Source organism: Lontra canadensis, unplaced genomic scaffold, assembly GCF_010015895.1.
Source record: "Lontra canadensis isolate GAN:19392208 unplaced genomic scaffold, GSC_riverotter_1.0 scaffold123, whole genome shotgun sequence".
In the NCBI taxonomy this organism is placed as follows: Eukaryota; Metazoa; Chordata; class Mammalia; order Carnivora; family Mustelidae; genus Lontra; species Lontra canadensis.
Genome location: NW_022631117.1, coordinates 2421263 through 2438188, shown reverse-complemented (window position 1 = coordinate 2438188; position 16926 = coordinate 2421263). Strand labels below are relative to the sequence as shown.

At 45.1% G+C, this 16926-nt stretch overlaps 1 protein-coding gene across 1 annotated transcript; it reads right to left on the bottom strand.

Moving 5' to 3' along the window:
* Positions 1–7343: 7343 nt before the first annotated feature.
* Positions 7344–8158, bottom strand: LOC116857391 (transcription factor BTF3). The gene has a single exon (XM_032841415.1). The coding sequence runs from the start codon at positions 8074–8076 to the stop codon at positions 7588–7590; it is 489 nt and encodes a 162-aa protein (XP_032697306.1). The 5' UTR covers positions 8077–8158; the 3' UTR covers positions 7344–7587.
* Between the last annotated feature and the right edge of the window lie 8768 nt (positions 8159–16926).

Below are 16926 nucleotides of genomic sequence, written 5' to 3'. Positions count from 1 at the left end.
CTCTACCAGTGGACTGAGAGTTTGACAATGTTTCCAAAACTCAGGTGAGCCTTAGAAGTCATCTGGTTCAATTCTCTCCCCCATTTTATAGATAAGGAGACTGAGATCCAGAGGGAATAAGGAAGTGGCTCAAGGTCACACAGTATCTTAGGGACAGAGTCAGGAATAGACATTAGGACTGAAAGGCCAGTGCTTTCTGTTGTCCACAGCTGATTATAAACTCTTTCTTCATTTTCATGAAGTATAACATACTTTATAAGCTAAGCTAACATCTTTCAACATGGATCTACAGGAAGGGTTTTCAGAGATGAGACAAAGGTATTAAATGAGGACTGCTCCTCAAAGAAGAAAGTCCCCCTATGATTCATCCAACCGAGGCAGATTATTTGGAATGGGGGTGTGAGAGAAGGAAACCCCTCTAGGCCACATATTCACAGAAGTTCTCAAAGTTCAACTTTTGACCTCATCTTTAAATGATAACAACAGCAGTGAACACACAGTACTCGGTATGTGCCAGGCCCTATTCTGAGCCCTTTGTAGGTAATAACTCATTTAATCCAAATAAAGTTATACCACGGTGATATTTTAAGCACATGTCAAAATCGTTAATATATTAGTACTGTAAACATAACACAAGTGTTGAAATCCCATTTTGGTATTACTTCTTTTCTCCAAACAATGAAAGAGGCCTGTGAACTGACCATAAAAAGACCATGTAAAGGATGGACCCATCCATCCATCCATCCATCCATCCATCCATCCATCCATCCACACATCCAGACACTCACCCTTCCATCCATCCAACATAATGCCAAGTTATCCCATACACCAAGCCCTATGTTTTGTGCCAGTGATAGAGACAAAGAGAACATACTACCTGTGCTTGGGTTGCTCACAGTGTGGAAGAAGAGGAATAAGTATGAACCTGCACAGAACGCATGGTGGAACAGTCGTATGTATGAAGGCATGCAGTGGTGGGGAGGGGGCACTTGCTGATTCTGTTCACTTCATTATGTTCCGACGGAAGTACCAAGGAAGACTTGCCCAAGAAAGTAACACCTCATAGGACACTAAGAAAATAACAGTAGGATTCCCCAGCAAGAAGAGTTCCTCAGCTTCTGGGGTCATAATACCCTTGGAAAATATGATGAAAATGTATCTTTCTAGATAAGGGCACGCACGTACACACACACACACACACACTGGTACACACATTTCCCCTTTTCACAAGTGAGTTTAAAATTCAGCTCTGTCACTCACTAGTCACGACACTTTGGGCCTCAGTTACCTCACTGATTAAATGAGAGTAACAGTAGTCTTCCTCTCAGGCTAGCTGTGACAATCAAATGCAAAATTGTGTGTAAAGCGCTTGCCGAGACTTGGCAATCAATAAGTCGTAGTTCCCTTTCCTTTCCCTAAGTGGAATTTAATTTTCAGAAGCAATGAGATGACAACGTAGCCAGGAGGGTACATTGATCTTTTCTTGATTCCTGTGGCGTCTCTCTCTCTCTCTTTTTACCTCTTCTATCACACAGGTTAGTCTGCCTGGCCTCATTTCCCAACTGGGTTTTTATAGCCAACCCCTTAGATTATTTGGGACTGACACGCTACCTACTGTGTTAACCAGGCACCTGACCCTTAGATTATTTGGAACTCCTTAGGGTAGCGCACCATAGAGATGGGATCCCTGCTTAGGGCAAAAATTGCCCTTGGGGAATCTTCTTTTCTCCCTGAGAGGACTTTAACGAGGGCTGGAGGTGCCGTGTCAGGCCTATGGGAAAACACCTCCACCATCCCAGCTCATCTCTTAGCTTAACTTCTAGGGTCTGTATCACTTTCCCAGGGCTGCTGTAGGGAAGTACCACAGAGTGGGGGGTCTACGACAACAGAAATATCTTCTCTCACAGTTCTGTAAACCAGAAGGGATGGTTCCTTCCAGAGGTTGTGAGGAAGAATCCATTCACTGCCTCTCTCTCCTAGCTTCTGGAAGTGGCCTGCAACCCTTGTCATTCATTGGCTCATATAGCAGCACCCCAATCTCTGCTGTCATCTGTGTGTCTCTGTGTCAAACCTCTCTCTCTCTTTTTTTTTTAAGATTTTATTTATTTATTTGACAGACAGAGATCACAAGTAGGCAGAGAGGCAGGCAGAGAAAGAGGGGGAAGCAGGCTCCCTGCAGAGCAGAGAGCCCGATGCGGGGCTCCATCCTGGGACCCTGAGATCATGACCTGAGCTGAAGGCAGAGGCTTTAACCCACTGAGCCACCCAGGCGCCCCTCTCTCTCCCTTCTTGAGGAAAACACCTCTCATTGAATTTAGGGCCCAATCAGACAATCCAGGACGATCTCGTCTCAAGATCCTCCATAATCATTACATCTGCTAAGACCATTTTTCTAAACAAGATCACATTCCCAGCTTCCAGGAAGGAAGACATGGACATTATTCTGGGGGGTCCGCCATTCAGTCCACCACTACGGGTCTTATTTCTTTGAACTCAGTCCAGCTTTAATGGAGCCTGGTGATATGGATTTGTTTTTCTTGTTTTTATAACGTCACTACCTTTGAGTCAGGGGAACAATATATCAGTTACAAATTGGTGCCAGACACAGTGCTGGGGGTTGTATACGCATTAACTCACTTGATCTTCACAAGCCTTTGTGGGAGGCAGATGATATAATCATCTTTATTTTGCAAATGAGGCTGAGAGTACTTTAGTAATTAGCCGCAGGTCAAACAGCTAGTATGCAGTGAAGTTGCATTCAGACTCATCTCTACCTGATTCTGAAACCCACTTTATGGAGTGCTGACCCTGGGCAGGACACCCTTCTGTGTGCTTTGCAGGTCGACACACATCTAACCTTCACAAGGACCTTACAAGCTGAACACATTGTCAGTAGCCCTTCCCCTCTTTATGGACAAGGAACCCAAGGCACAGAGAGCTTTCGTAACCACTGCAAGGTAATAGAGCAAACGACCATGACCCTGGATGTCCTCCATCTGTAAGATGAGGACTGGAGATTCAATGAACGTCCACTACGCCGGGCACTATGTGTTTTTTTCACATGGAGTCTTCATGGAAATGGGTGATACAGACCTTTTTCTGTTTTACAGAAGGGAAACTGAGGCTCAAAGGGGAGAAATGACCTGCCCATGAATGATGGAAGTTTGATATAAACCAGGTCTTTGCAAGTGGCCAGGTGTTTTCCTTCCACTAGCCCTCACTGCCTCCCAGAGTCATCGTGAGGATCTAGGAAGACGATGGCTGTCACGGGGACTCACTCTGGAAAGAAGGCAAGTCTCATGAAGACAATTATCCGTATCCTGATAGGACTCCTCCTCTTGAAACTCATCCTAACTGCTGCTGTCATCACTATCAAAGTACTATCACACTCGCTTAGCCTGAAAAGTCCAAGGCCAGGTTCACCAATGCCCAGGGGGCGCTACTGGCTTGCACAGCCCTGATCTGACCCTAACACTTTGGAGAAAAAAATTACATAACCTGGGGGAAGAAGGATGAGTTGGCATGAAGCACACAGTTCGGTCACATTGTAGTCACGCTTGGAGTGTCTAATTAACCGTCAAGTGTATGCCTTCTGGCAATGGCTGCAAAGAGGGTCAGGACAGAGCCACTCAACCCCCACATACGCGAGAACTGAGTAGGTAGAATAGGGAAGCTCAACAAAGCCACACGTCTCCAAGGGCCAAGGGCTTCTCAAGGCAGGCCCAGGTATGAACAAGGCTGAGCAGGGCTGGGGATTAAAAGGAGGATGGGATTGAATGCAGTTTTCTTATGTACGCTGGAGGTCAAGGGACAGCAGGGACGCAACCACACAGGGCACATTCCCCAACACACCAGCTCTATCTCCTGAATTCCCAATGTTTCATTTTGAAGGATACCATCAGGCCTGAACTGTTAGCCCACCTTCACTCCTTCTTCACCCTCAACTCCTGTGGGCCCTGCATTATGGTGGTTGCCCAGGTCCCATTAGTCTCCTCAGCTACTCTGCCTGGGGTCCCCATCTCTCTCTCTCTCTCTTTCTAAACAAGATTTATGTACTTATTTGACAAGGAGAGAGAGAGAGAGTGTGTGTGTGTGTGTGTCTGTGTGTGTGTGTGTGTGTGTGTGTGTGCGTGCGCGCGTGCTCATGCATGGGCGGGGTGGGGGGAGAAGGGGAAGGAGAGAAGCAGATTCCCTGCTGAAAGCAGAGCCCCACGGGGCTCGATCCCTTGACCCTGAGATCATGACCTGAGCCGAAATCAAGAGTCAGATGCCCAACCGACTGAGCCATGCAGGCGCCCCGCCCCACCTCTCTTTTGAGAAAGTGTCCCTTCGCACTATGACACTGTGAGTCTAGGAAATGCCCTACCTCGCATCCCCACTGAGGCTGTAGACAGAGGTCAAACTGTGCTCATGAAGATATAAGCCTGGCCAATGTATGTCCTTCTCTGGCCTTTTTCAGTTGGAGCTGGAGATAAGGACAATCTTCGATCTTGGGTCAGTGGCCTAGAAGGACATAAGCTTGAGATCGCCCCGCGGTCAGGTTTCTCGCCGCATGGAGAATGCCAGCCTCCAGCAGGAAAGAACGAAGCTGACACATACAGAGAGGAGAGGGGAGGAGGAACAAAGGCCTAAAAACATTCTCCTTCCTGATTGCCAGCTGTCCCCAAGGCCAGCTTCCCCGGCTTGAGCACAGGAACCAATACACACACACTCTCTCTCTCTTTCAGAAGATTTTATTTCCAAGTCATCTCCACACCCAACGTGGGGCTCAAACTCACAACCCTGAGATCAAGAGTCACGTGCTCCCCCGACTAAGCCAGCTGGGCACCCCTGCACTCCTCTCTTTTTTGCTTTAAGCTCAACTGACTCGGGTTTCTTTTACTTTCAATGAAACCCTTCTTATACCCTCCACATGCCAACAGGAGTCACAATTATTCTGTGAAGTCCATGTCATTGGGGCCTCATAGTGTTTCTCTGACTCAGCCAGTCCCATTCTACAGATGAGGAAGCTGAGCCGCTGAAGACTTCCTCGCCCTGTGTCCCACACCGGTCGGCGGGAAGCCTGGATCTGTGCTCTTCTCTAACCCTTACTATGAAAAATTACGAACTTCATCTCAGCTCCATACGTCACAGCCGTCCTTTCTTCTGTCCCCTCTGCCATCTGCCTCCTGCAAAGGCCTCTTTACACCTTGCCTTGTATAGTGTGATAACACTAACTTGTTCCCCTGCTCCTCCGCATCTCCAATCCATGTTTGCCCAGTCAGTACTCCTAAAGCATACTGGTTATGCCATTTACTCAGCTAGAAAATCTTAGAGGGCTTCCCATTGCCTAATCAATGAACTTCTTAGCCTGGCATTCAAGGCTGTTCACAACCTGCGCCTAATCAATGTCTCTATGTTTCTCTCCCTTCCTCTTGTTACTCGCTGCTGAGGCCACGCATCCCTTCTCTCAAGCAGATCCTCCATCTGAACTGCCCCTGTGCCCACTATGGAAATCCATCTGGTTCCTTAAGGCCCATCTCAGACACTGTTGCTTTTGTTCTCCCTTTTTAGGCCACTTTTCACATTCTTCTGGATATTATAGCAATTCTGAGATTTTTCGCAAAATCTTTACCGAGCCAAGAGTGTCAGGAAAACAAGGTCTGTGCCTTCTTTCCCGATTTCATTCAACATACATTATTCAGCACCTTCTGCATGATTGGCCCTCTGCTATGTGCTGGAGATAGTAAATTATATTAGATAACATGACAGGCACTATTCTAAGAATTTTACGCACGACAGCTCACTTAGGTCTTACAATAACTCCACAAAGTAGGTCTCGTCACGCCCATTTTATAGATGAAGAAACAGAGGCCCAGAAAAGCTAAGTAACTTGCCAAGGTCACACAGCTAGTGAACAGCAGAGCCGGGATCCAAAGCCGGGCTGTGCTCTTAGAGCAGTATGCCAGGCCGCCTTTGCAAGTCCTCTTCTCTCTCCTGACTCGTCCTCGGTGAGCCTACCTACCTATTCTTGCCTCTTCATTTCTTTAGTCTTGCGTTCCATCATTTCACACAGTTCCACTAAGTGCCTACTGTGAGCCGGCACCCATGGGGATTCAGCAGTGCAGTGGGCTGAAGGATGGCCCCAAAGGTATATCCTCATTCTAATCCCAGAACCGGTGAATATCGCCTTAGATGGCAAGAGAGGTGGGTCAGTTAAGGCTCTTGAGAGGAAGGTAGCCTGAATCGTCCAGGTGAGGTCGCTGCCCTCACAAGGGTCCTTACGGGAGGAAGGCAGAGGGATCTGAGTCGGAGAGATGGGATGACAGAAGCAGAGATTAGACTGATACAGCCACAAGCCAAGGAAGTCTGGAAGCCACTAGAACCTTTTTTTCTTTTAAGATTGTATTTATTTATTTATCTATCTATTTATTTATTTATTTTGAGAGAGAGAGAGAGAAGGAACAGGGGATAAGGAGACTCCCAGCTGAGCAGGGAGCCCCACATGGATCTCAAATCCAGAACCCCGGGATCATGACCTGAGCTGAAGGCAGCTGCTCAACTGACTGAGCCACCCCGGCTCCCTATGGAAGCCACTAGAAGCTTAAAGAGGTAACAAAGAGATTCTCTCCTACAGCCTGTAGAGGGAGTATGGCCCTGCAGACACCTTGATTCTGGCCCAGTGGTACTGATTTTAGACTTCTGCCCTCTAGAAATGTGGCAGAATACATTTCTGTTGTTCCAAGGCATCCAGCCTGTGATAATTGGTTATGGCAGCCCGAGGAAATTCATATGAATGATGTGCAAAGTAAATGTGATTTCTGTGCTCACGGAACAGACGGGACAGGTACTAATTTTAAAAACGTCGAGAAGGTCACAGAGTATCACAAATGGGTAGTGAGTCTCTATACCAGCAAGCCCATGGCCACAGCTCTCCTGCCCTGTCATACACGTGAAGCAGCCACGGGGATGAGATGACGGGGCAAGGGCTAGAATCGAGTTAGTGTCCTGAACAAGCATGGCAGGAGTACGTTTTGCACACTGCCACTGAAAACACGAATTTATCCTGGTATTGCTTTGTGGGACTGAAAATTAGAGGATCTAATCCTCATCCTTATGGCTGTTAGCAAGCATCTTCATAAATGGTACACAGAGGTTCTTTTAGACCCCGTCCAGAAGACTGCCTCTCTCCTTTGTTAGGATGTGCACACATGTTACTGTGGAGGCGGTCCTGTAGCCACTTACATTGGCCTGACAAGTCGGTCACCTCCATTACAGTGGGTGGTAGTGACTGACGAGAGAGATGTTGTTGTTGCTTTTTTCGTTTTTGGTTTTGTTTTTTTTTTTTTTTTCCCTAGGCAAAGAACTTTATTAATCTTGTTTCAAACTTTATTCCCAGGCTTCTTCAGCTTAATTAGCTGCAAAGAATGAATTGTGTATAAGCAAAAACTGAAAAGAGCTGCAGTGTCCAAGGGGCTTGGGCTTAAAAATATTAGAGATCTAGATTTTATCAGATCCATGAACAAAATTTTAAAAAGCAGTCATAATATAAAATAGCAGCTCCCAGTAACTTCTTCAAGTTTTATCTTCTCCAGAAGTTGACCCAATTCAGTTTGCTTCATTCTTGGAAGCTTCATCAAAATTCTCCACAAGATCTGGAACTTCATCATCATCATCCTCTCCGGTAGCAAGTGGTGCTTTTCCATCCACAGATTGTTTGGGCAGAGCTTCAGCCAGTCTTCTTAAACTAGTCAGACTGTCTGCACCAAGTTGGTTTAAGATACTGGGTAGCATTTCTGTCAGCTGCTTTGTCTCAGCATGGCCTGTAATGGTGAAAGTGTTCGCTGCCAGCGATGCCTGAACTTTGGGGTTGTTAAAGTGGATCACTGTTCCTTGGTTTGTGAACATATTCACTTCTTCAATACCAGAGATATTATTTACCCCTAACTTCTTTAAGGAGAACTGAAGTTTTTTGTCATCTGCTGTAGCTGTTCTATGAACCACCTTCTTCTTTCGGCGAGCAGTTCCTTTCCCACCAATGCGCACTTGTGCTTGCAGTTTGGCGAGTTTCTCCTGGTTCATGATAGTTTCTTTCATCTTGTTGGAGCGGAAATGGGACCGCGCGGGGGACTAGGGTTGGCGCTCAGGGGGTCTCGGGCGGACCAGCTGAGATTAGGTGCACACCGTTTTTTTTATTTTTTAAGAGAGAGAGTGCGTGCATGCGCACACGTGAGGGCTGGTTAGGGGGAGGGATAGAGGGAGATGGGGCAGAGCCGAATGCGGGGTTCTATCTCATGATCCTGAGATTACTACCTGAGCCAAAATCAAGAGTGGGACACTCAACAAACTGAGCCACTGAGGTGTCCCTAGAGAGCACCCCTGGACAAGAGACTTTGAGGCCATGGCCACGTTCAGTCGGACCCAGGGGCATGACTGATTAGCAATGCCTGCCCTGAGCAGCACCTGGTGGCACTGGAACACACAGAGCACACATCTCTGACTATCCTACAGAGTGCTCTTCTCCAACTTTGAACTCCAATCAGAAGCACCCGGAGGGGGGCTTGTTAAAACACAGAGCGCTGGGCCCCACCCCAAGAGTTTCCGATACATTAGATTTGGGGTGAAGCCTAGGAATTCACATTACTCACAAGTTCTCAGGTGCTGTTGGTGCCGCCGGTCCAGGCACAGCACTTGGTCAACCACTGCTCTTAGAGTGCTTCTCAAACTTCAACATGAGTATGAATCGATTACCTGCCATCTTCATTAAAAGGTGGATTCAGAGGCAGCAGGCCTGGGGTGATGCCCAAGATTCTGTATTTCTTGTAAGCAACCTCGCCATGCCCATGCCCATGTTTTGCCATGGCCCACACACCTTGAGTGGAAAAGAACCAGAAAGACAGTTCGTGATTGTGGTGTCATGGCACCCAAGTGTGAGGTGTCACAAGTCATTTAGAACTAATTACTTTCTAGAAAAACAACTTAGGCATGATTCCTTACTTCCTCCATTTAAATTGTCTTTCAGTACTTGTGTAGTGCGGGAGAAAGATGCAATTATAGCAAATTGGCTAGGAATTGAGTATAGACTCAGAGACCATATCATCTCTCTTTTTTATCTCACTTATTTATACAGCTATACAGTTACAGGAAACCAAGAGGACCAACTTGACCCTCTATGCCCCAGAGAAGGGCAAGAGAATGCCATCTCTCCACACAGGTGACCCTGTTAGGACTGGAAGGGGGCTGTGCTTGGAGGAGTGTTGGGGGAGGAAGGGGCAGATGCCTCTCCCAAAGAAATCACCTGTTCCCCAGGGAGTTACTGGCCCTGGAGGTATTGAGTGGTATCTGGACAGCTATGTTAAGGGTACTGGAGGGGGGATAGACTGGGTGTGCTTTTGGAGTGGGCCAGGCACAGCACCTCCACCAAGCACAGCCTGGGGTCTAGCTGGCTTCATGACCCACCCAGAACAGGGGCACCTGGGTTCCTCCGAGCGTGGTTCCCACCCAGGTCCGGGAAGATGGAGAAGTTGGGGCTTCGGAGAAAGAACATGGCATCTTCTGGCATCTTAGCAAAGCTGATCCCTAAGGACACTCAGCTCTGGTTGTGCTGCCCTTGAGCACAGTGTTGTTGCCTGTAGTGCCCATCATGCCTCTGAAGGTCATCTATCACGTGTAGAGCACAGAAAGGCTATGATCACAGGGCTAGAGTGTTAGGATGCCGTCCTTTGGAAAGGACGCCCCATTTCTTCCCCCTAAGCTGAATTACAAGGACAAGATGAATGGTGAGAAAAGAGATAATAAGCTTTGTAAATAGAAGGGCAAGAGGGAATGCGGTAGGGTGACTGATTGTCCCAGATCGCCCAGGTTGAGGGCTTCATCAGGATACAGGAATTTCAGTGTAAAAATCTGGACAGTCCCAGGCAAACAGGGTTGGCTGGTCACCCAAGCATCCAGCCTCTTTCTTCTGCCTCCCTCACATTTCATGATCAGGCACTCCATAATTCCCCACCCCTGACCACATATACCATATTCTCAGGAACATTCATGTCCTCAGTGTGGTTCTGGAACATTCTCATTGCTTACAGAAAGTTGGCCATTATCACTGCAACTGCGGGCACTTTTAGAGACATAACTTCCAGCTCCCCCACCTTTTGACATTTCCCAAAAGGATGAGGAAAAGCGTGGAAGAGGAGAGGGATGGGGGAGATTTAGAGGAGCTCTGATGTGGGCAGGAAATACGTAGGTGAGTAGGAAGCTGTGTTTTCAGAGGGGAAAAAAGGATACCACGCATTTCCTTTTCCTCCCTGGGGTTTCCTTCTGGCTAGCTTTGTAGACTATTCTTCCCCCTCTGCGCCATGCCTTGCTTGGTATGACGGGCCTATGAAGTGAGCCTGAGGCTGCTGGATCATCATATAAATAAGCTCTGATCTCTGTGGTTAAGCATGGTTGGACAGACAAGAGAAAATCACTCACCCAGTAATCTGATGACCTGGGGTCATCGATGGAAGTGCAAAGCCCACACATCCACAAAAGATAATCGTTCACACTTGAATATTTCAGGAACCCCAGGCTTGGCTTTTTCTCACACTAGTTCATCAACGAAGGGAAATAGCAGAAGAGGGTCCCCCTCTTTTGGGGCATTTAATCTTCTTCTTGAGCTGCAGAGGAGAAGATGTAAAACTAAATTCAAATGTAACACTCACGCTTAGGATCCAGATGTTTGAAAAGCTCAAGGTAGTGTCATGGTCTGCAACTTTTCCCAGGAACCAAAGAAAAATCTGTGGTCAGCAGTTAGATGGATTGCAGTGTGTGTGGAGAGAGAACGAAACTCTCAGTCTTGTGTGGTAGATGTGAATTTCAGAAACAAATACATATGTGTATGTCGTGGCCGGCGCGACAAATCGACCAGGGTCGAGAGGGTAAGAGGATGCTGAAAAGAAACTAAGAGACAAAGAGATGGGGGCAGGAGGAGCACCAAGGAGGATGTCCAATAGTGCCAATTTTATTCAAGGCAGCAAGGCATTATAGAGCTAACAGAAACAATCATAAGAAAGTATCTATTTTTAGCTGATTACTAAAGAGTTTGCAACATGCACAGAAAACCCTTCAAGCTTTCCCATTATCTATTTCCCAAGCACCAATAGCAGACCCTCTAGCGCCAGATGTACTGACTTCAAGACCACTCAAGACATAGTTTATGGAAGCACAGCACAGTCTTACAATGGTGTAGTCTATAGCCCGTGCAAGGACAGCAAGGACCAGCCAAGAATTCATGACCCCGACCAAATCATCTCTATCTGACTAGCGAACGTGTGGGAAGTCACGTGGGCGAGCGCACAACACATAGCACAGACCCTTTCTCAGGGCTCCTCGACTTTCTCGACCTAAGCCTTTTGTGCGGCTCTTCAGACTTTAAAGGAGGCACAAGTCAGGGCCTGGTTTGGTTCTCGTCTCAAGCCTTACCGTGGCCTCCCACATGTGTAAATAGTAAATTTAGCTCTAGACCTTCTCTTTCTACTGAAGACATAACACTTAACCTTACCAGTTCAACGTGAACTCAGTCATTTCTGGGTGATTTCTTTTTTTTTTTTTTTTCAGTCTAAGTAAATAGTTAGAAAATGCAGGATATTTTCTCTCCCCTGTTTTATTTCCTTCTTCATGCCAGATAGGCAGGGGGACATTTCACAGGGTCCAGGTATCTGTGACCTGCTCCTTATCTTTGATCCGTCTTAGTTCTAAACAGGCACATACTGGCCATGCAATTTGGCCTGCCTCTTCTTTGTAGTCCTTTGGCAAAAGACATCCCACTTCTTCCCCCTAAGCTGAATTACAAGGACAATGTGAAGGGTGAGGAAAGAGACAGTAAGCTCCATAAATAAAAGGGTGAGAGGGACTAGAGAAGGGTACCTGATCATCTCAGCCCGTCCAGGCTGAGTGGACGTTGCTACATCCATGTCCTCTCTCCGATATTTTATTGCCCTGGACCCTGCAGATTGTTGCAGATTGTTCCGTATCCTCCCTGCGTTGACTGTGCAGGCCCTCACATCCACTGGTCTGCTGCTAAGCACCATCCCAAAGCAACAAGAGCTAGGAGAGTATGTCTAATCCTTCCATACTGCCCTTGGTGTCAGCAAGGTGTGGTAGGGTAGAGGTATATTTCCCTACTGGCTCCAGAATATGTCTTGATCAGAGGAAGTGGGATTCCTCTGCCCTCCGAGGGCAAACAAAGAACCAGAAAGAAAACTCTGGCTCTAAGAAAACAGAAGAAAAGGAGAAGTTTGTTAGCCGGCTTTTGGTCTGGCCAAAAGGAGTCAGAGCCATCCAGACCAGCTCACCGGAGGAGGACTGGTCACAGAGGGATCTGAGGCCAGAGCCCCAGCTACAAGATGATTTCAACAACTCCCAGAATATAGAGCAGTAAGAGGAAATGGCTTCAACATAAGTGGATTTGGATATCTAGCTCAACTGTAACATCCAGGGACCAGCCGAGTTATTTCTGTTATTTTCCCCTATCCTTCAGTTATGTTTTGAGGCATTAGCTCGTCTCAGTTATGTTGGCATTTCAAAGAAACCTGTTGTCTTTCCCATTAGTTTAGAACTATATATCTGTCTTATAAAGATATCTTTACATAGTTCAAAAGACAAAGTTTTTCTTCCTTTTTTCTTTTTAAAAAATATTTATTTATTTACGAGACAGAGTGCATGATAGCAAGTCAGGGGAGGGGCAAAGGGAGAGAATCCCCAAGTAGACCCGTTGCTGAACATGGAGCCTAATGCAGCTGGATCCCACAACCCATGACATCATGACCTAAGCCAAAAACCAAGAGTTGGACACTTAACTGACTGAGCCACCCAGGTGCCCCAAGACAAAGGTTTTTAATTAAATACATACACATCTTATTAAATGGATAGCTTTTTTGATGTGGAAATTAAAATGCTGGACTATTATAGCAGTAGCTAAAGGAAGCATGTGTTCAAAATTCTCCCAACAGCAATTTAGCCATATGTACAAAGAAGGCTTAAAAAATGTGTTGATGCATATCCTTTGTTTCAATTGCACTTCTAGGAATTTATAGTAAAAAATAATTCAAGATATATGCACAAGACTATACTTCCACTCAGAATGTAGCAAGGTGCAAGAGAATGTCACTTCCTCTCTAACAATGAGAAAACACTGGGTAATTTATAAAAACAGAACATATCTTGAGCCCAACAGAAATCTGAAGTCACAAGGAAAGCAAGTAAAATGAGTTCCAGGGCGACTAAACCCTCTTAGAAATGAGACATATGATCTATTTCATGTGTGGCCAGCAGGGAGAAAAAAATGAGGCTGCCACACAAGCGGTATCAACTAACATTTTAACATTTTTTTTTAAGTAGGCTTTACACCCAATGTGGGGCTTGAACTCATGACCCGGAGATCAATAGTTGCATGCTCTAGTGACTAAGCAGGTCAGGCATCCCCATTTTAATGAATTCTTAAAGGCCGAGTATATTTGGAATAACATATTTGGAATAGCATATTTAGAATAACTACGTTTGGAATAGCTAAGAACCATAGACATTAGGAGAGTCCCATCCACAGACCTCCACTGGGTGTTCACTAGAAAGACTGAAAGGAAGGCAGGAGACTTGAAAGAACTCCCTTTTGTAACACAGGCATACAGGAGGTAAGTAGCCTCCTTGTAGGGAACAAGATAAAGTCTCATCTGATTCCCTGATTCATGAAGCAAAAGTGTTAAGTCACTGGGGGAATGACAGCAAATCCTTATGCTCATGTTCCAAACAGAAATCTGTTGCTTTCGGACAAGAGACAGAAGCAAGAACCTTCTGTCCCTACAGCAGGGGCAGGATTCTATCCTGGGCTCAAGATCCTGCAAAGATACCAGGTGATGATCCATATCATCAAGGAGAAGGGAGAGGAACTCTTGTGCTAGATCAACCACAAAAAAAGGGCAAAGTTTGGCTGCTACAGGAAAGAAGGGAAAGTACATGGAGGAAGCCCTACTCTTTGAGATCCAAGTAAACAGAACTTGCCTAAGAAAGAAGCTGAGCCAAAACAAAAGAAAACCCTTCTATCCCTTACCATGAGTGCAGCACTCAGTAACAAGCAATAGCAGTTTAGCAAGAAAGTAGAGAGAGTCAACCTCCATAGGACATGTGTATAAGAACTAGTAATTTACCAAGGGGGATAATAGAAACATTGAGGAAAACCCATCACCACGCCAATCCCATTGTAAGAATGAGGTAACAGCACCAAATATCTGGAGGAACTTGAAGACGGTAGCATATTTAAAGTAAAGGTAGTAACAACAAAACCCAAACCCCCACAAAATGACTGACTAGACTGACTCAACCCCTAAGACTAATGGCCTAATATAAGAGCTGTACTCATTGTTAAATACTCTTCACCCCATCCTCAATGTTCTTCTACCCATAATGCCCAGAAATTAATAAAAAAATTACAAGAAACACATACAAAAAAACAAGTTAAACACACACACACACACACACACACACACACAGAGTCAAGAGATGACATAATCAACACAACCAGACGCAGAGATGACCCATTTGTTGGAATTTTTAAACAGGGCCATTATTTTTTTTTTAAATAGGGACTTTAAAATAAATATTATTAATATGTTAAGGTCAGATGGCCCTTCTTTTCACTACATCTGTATCTTTGGGGTAAATACCCAGTAGTGCAATGGCAGGGTCATAGGGAAGCTCTATTTTTAATTTCTTGAGGAATCTCCACACTGTTCTCCAAAGTGGCTGCACCAACTTACGTTCCCACCAACAGTGTAAGAGGGTTCCCCTTTCTCCACATCCCCTCCAACACATGTTGTTTCCTGTCTTGCTAATTTTGGCCATTCTAACTGGTGTAAGGTGGTATCTCAATGTGGTTTTAATTTGAATCTCCCTGATGGCTAGTGATGATGAACATTTTTTCATGTGTCTGGGCCATCTGTACCCCAATGTTTATAGCAACAATGGTCACGGTCGCCAAACTGTGGAAGGAACCAAGATGCCCTTCAATGGACGAATGGATAAGGAAGATGTGGTCCATATACACTATGGAGTATTATGCCTCCATCAGAAAGGATGAATACCCAACTTTTGTAGCAACATGGACGGGACTGGAAGAGATTATGCTGAGTGAAATAAGTCAAGCAGAGAGAGTCAATTATCATATGGTTTCACTTATTTGTGGAGCATAACACATAGCATGGAGGACAAGGGGAGTTAGGGAGGAGAAGGGAGTTGAGGGAAATTGGAAGGGGAGGTGAACCATGAGAGACTATGGACTCTGAAAAACAACCTGAGGGTTTTGAAGGGGTGGGGGTGGGAGGTTGGGGGAACCAGGTGGTGGGTATTGGAGATGGCACAGATGCATGGAGCACTAGGTGTGGTGCAAAAACAATAAATACTGTTACGCTGAAAATAAATAAAAAAATTTTTAAAAAATATGTTAAGGTCAGAAGGAGTACATTAGATGGAAATTTTGATTTTTGTAAGAGTGGAAGAAATGGTAAAAATTAAAGTAAACATAAAATATATTATTTTTACATTTTAATTTTTAAAAAATATTTTATTTATTTATTTGACAGAGATTGCAAGTAGGCAGAGAGGCAGAGAGAGTGAGAGAGGGAAGCAGTCTCGCCACTGAGCAGAGAGCCCAATGTGGGGCTCGATCCCAGGACCCTGGGATCATGACCCAAGCCAAAGGCAGAGGCTTTAACACACTGAGCCCCCCAAGTGCCCCCACATTTTAATTATTTAAAAGACAATTGATAAGTTCAAATTCTGAGTGACTTGAAGAAAGCACAGTTCATGGTCTTTCCCACTGAGATCAGTTTTAAAATCTCAACAGAATATATGAGCTTCTATTTGAGGACTGTGAAAAGTAAACAGCAGGTAGACTGAAGCAATAGCTCATAATTCAAAATATTACCAAGAATTCAGTGAGTTTACCATTTTCTATACCCTCCTGCCATCTTCCAGCCTAGACTTAATGCAGCCTAAAACCTGGAAGTGGGAATTGGGATAGACAGGGAGAGCTTCAGGAGATACCTTATAGTTATTGCTCATTGATTAGAAAAGTAACTTGGTAATGCATGAAGTGGAAGAAATCCACATTTTAAAATTTTTTCTCCATTCTCTCACACTCCAGCCTTCAAGAAATCCTAAATCAGAGGAAGTAGCAATAACGAGCAGCAACAGGGTCTAGTAAGAACCAAAAACTTTGAAGGAGAAGAACCAGTTTCTCCAATCAAAGGAACTTAAATCCAGAATGGGTAGGCTGAATCTGCATTGCTTTTTTTCCTCCTCTCTGTTCTCCCACAAATTGTGCCACATGTGTATATGGGAAGTACGTAGCAACATGGGGTAAATACAGCCCCAGCTATTGAACCAAAACAGGGAGGCCTAACAAACCAAAAGTAAGTACCCATGAGATTACACAGAGAGAATAGATGGGAATATCAAACCCATGAAGATGTTTATGAAATCATGTGCACATATGAATCTGACCCTAAACAGCATAATATAGACTCTGAGAATCAAAAGAAAGGATAGCCCATCACTCAGATCCCAGACTGGCCAGTAGCTGATGCAGATACTGAAATCACTACAAAGGCTTTGAAAGTGGGACACCGAAACCACAACCCACAGAAATCTGGTTGGAAATTGTGCCCTGAACAAGACAGTGTTGATTCCCAGCAAAAGCTAAAATATAGACATTCTCCATTTGATTTAAACAAGACCCAGAATCTCATAACATGATATTTAAAACACCCGATAAAAATCCAAAATTATTAAGGAAATAAAGAACCAAGAAAATGGAAATTTGCATGGAAAAAGATCAACAGACAGCAATACCAAGAAGACACAGTTGCTAGAATTATCTGACAAAGCAGCTATTTGCAATTACCTGTTTAAAGAAGC

Bases quoted from the DNA above. Each gene is read 5' to 3' on its own strand.
- LOC116857391 (XM_032841415.1), bottom strand. From the start codon at position 8,076: ATGAAAGAAACTATCATGAACCAGGAGAAACTCGCCAAACTGCAAGCA.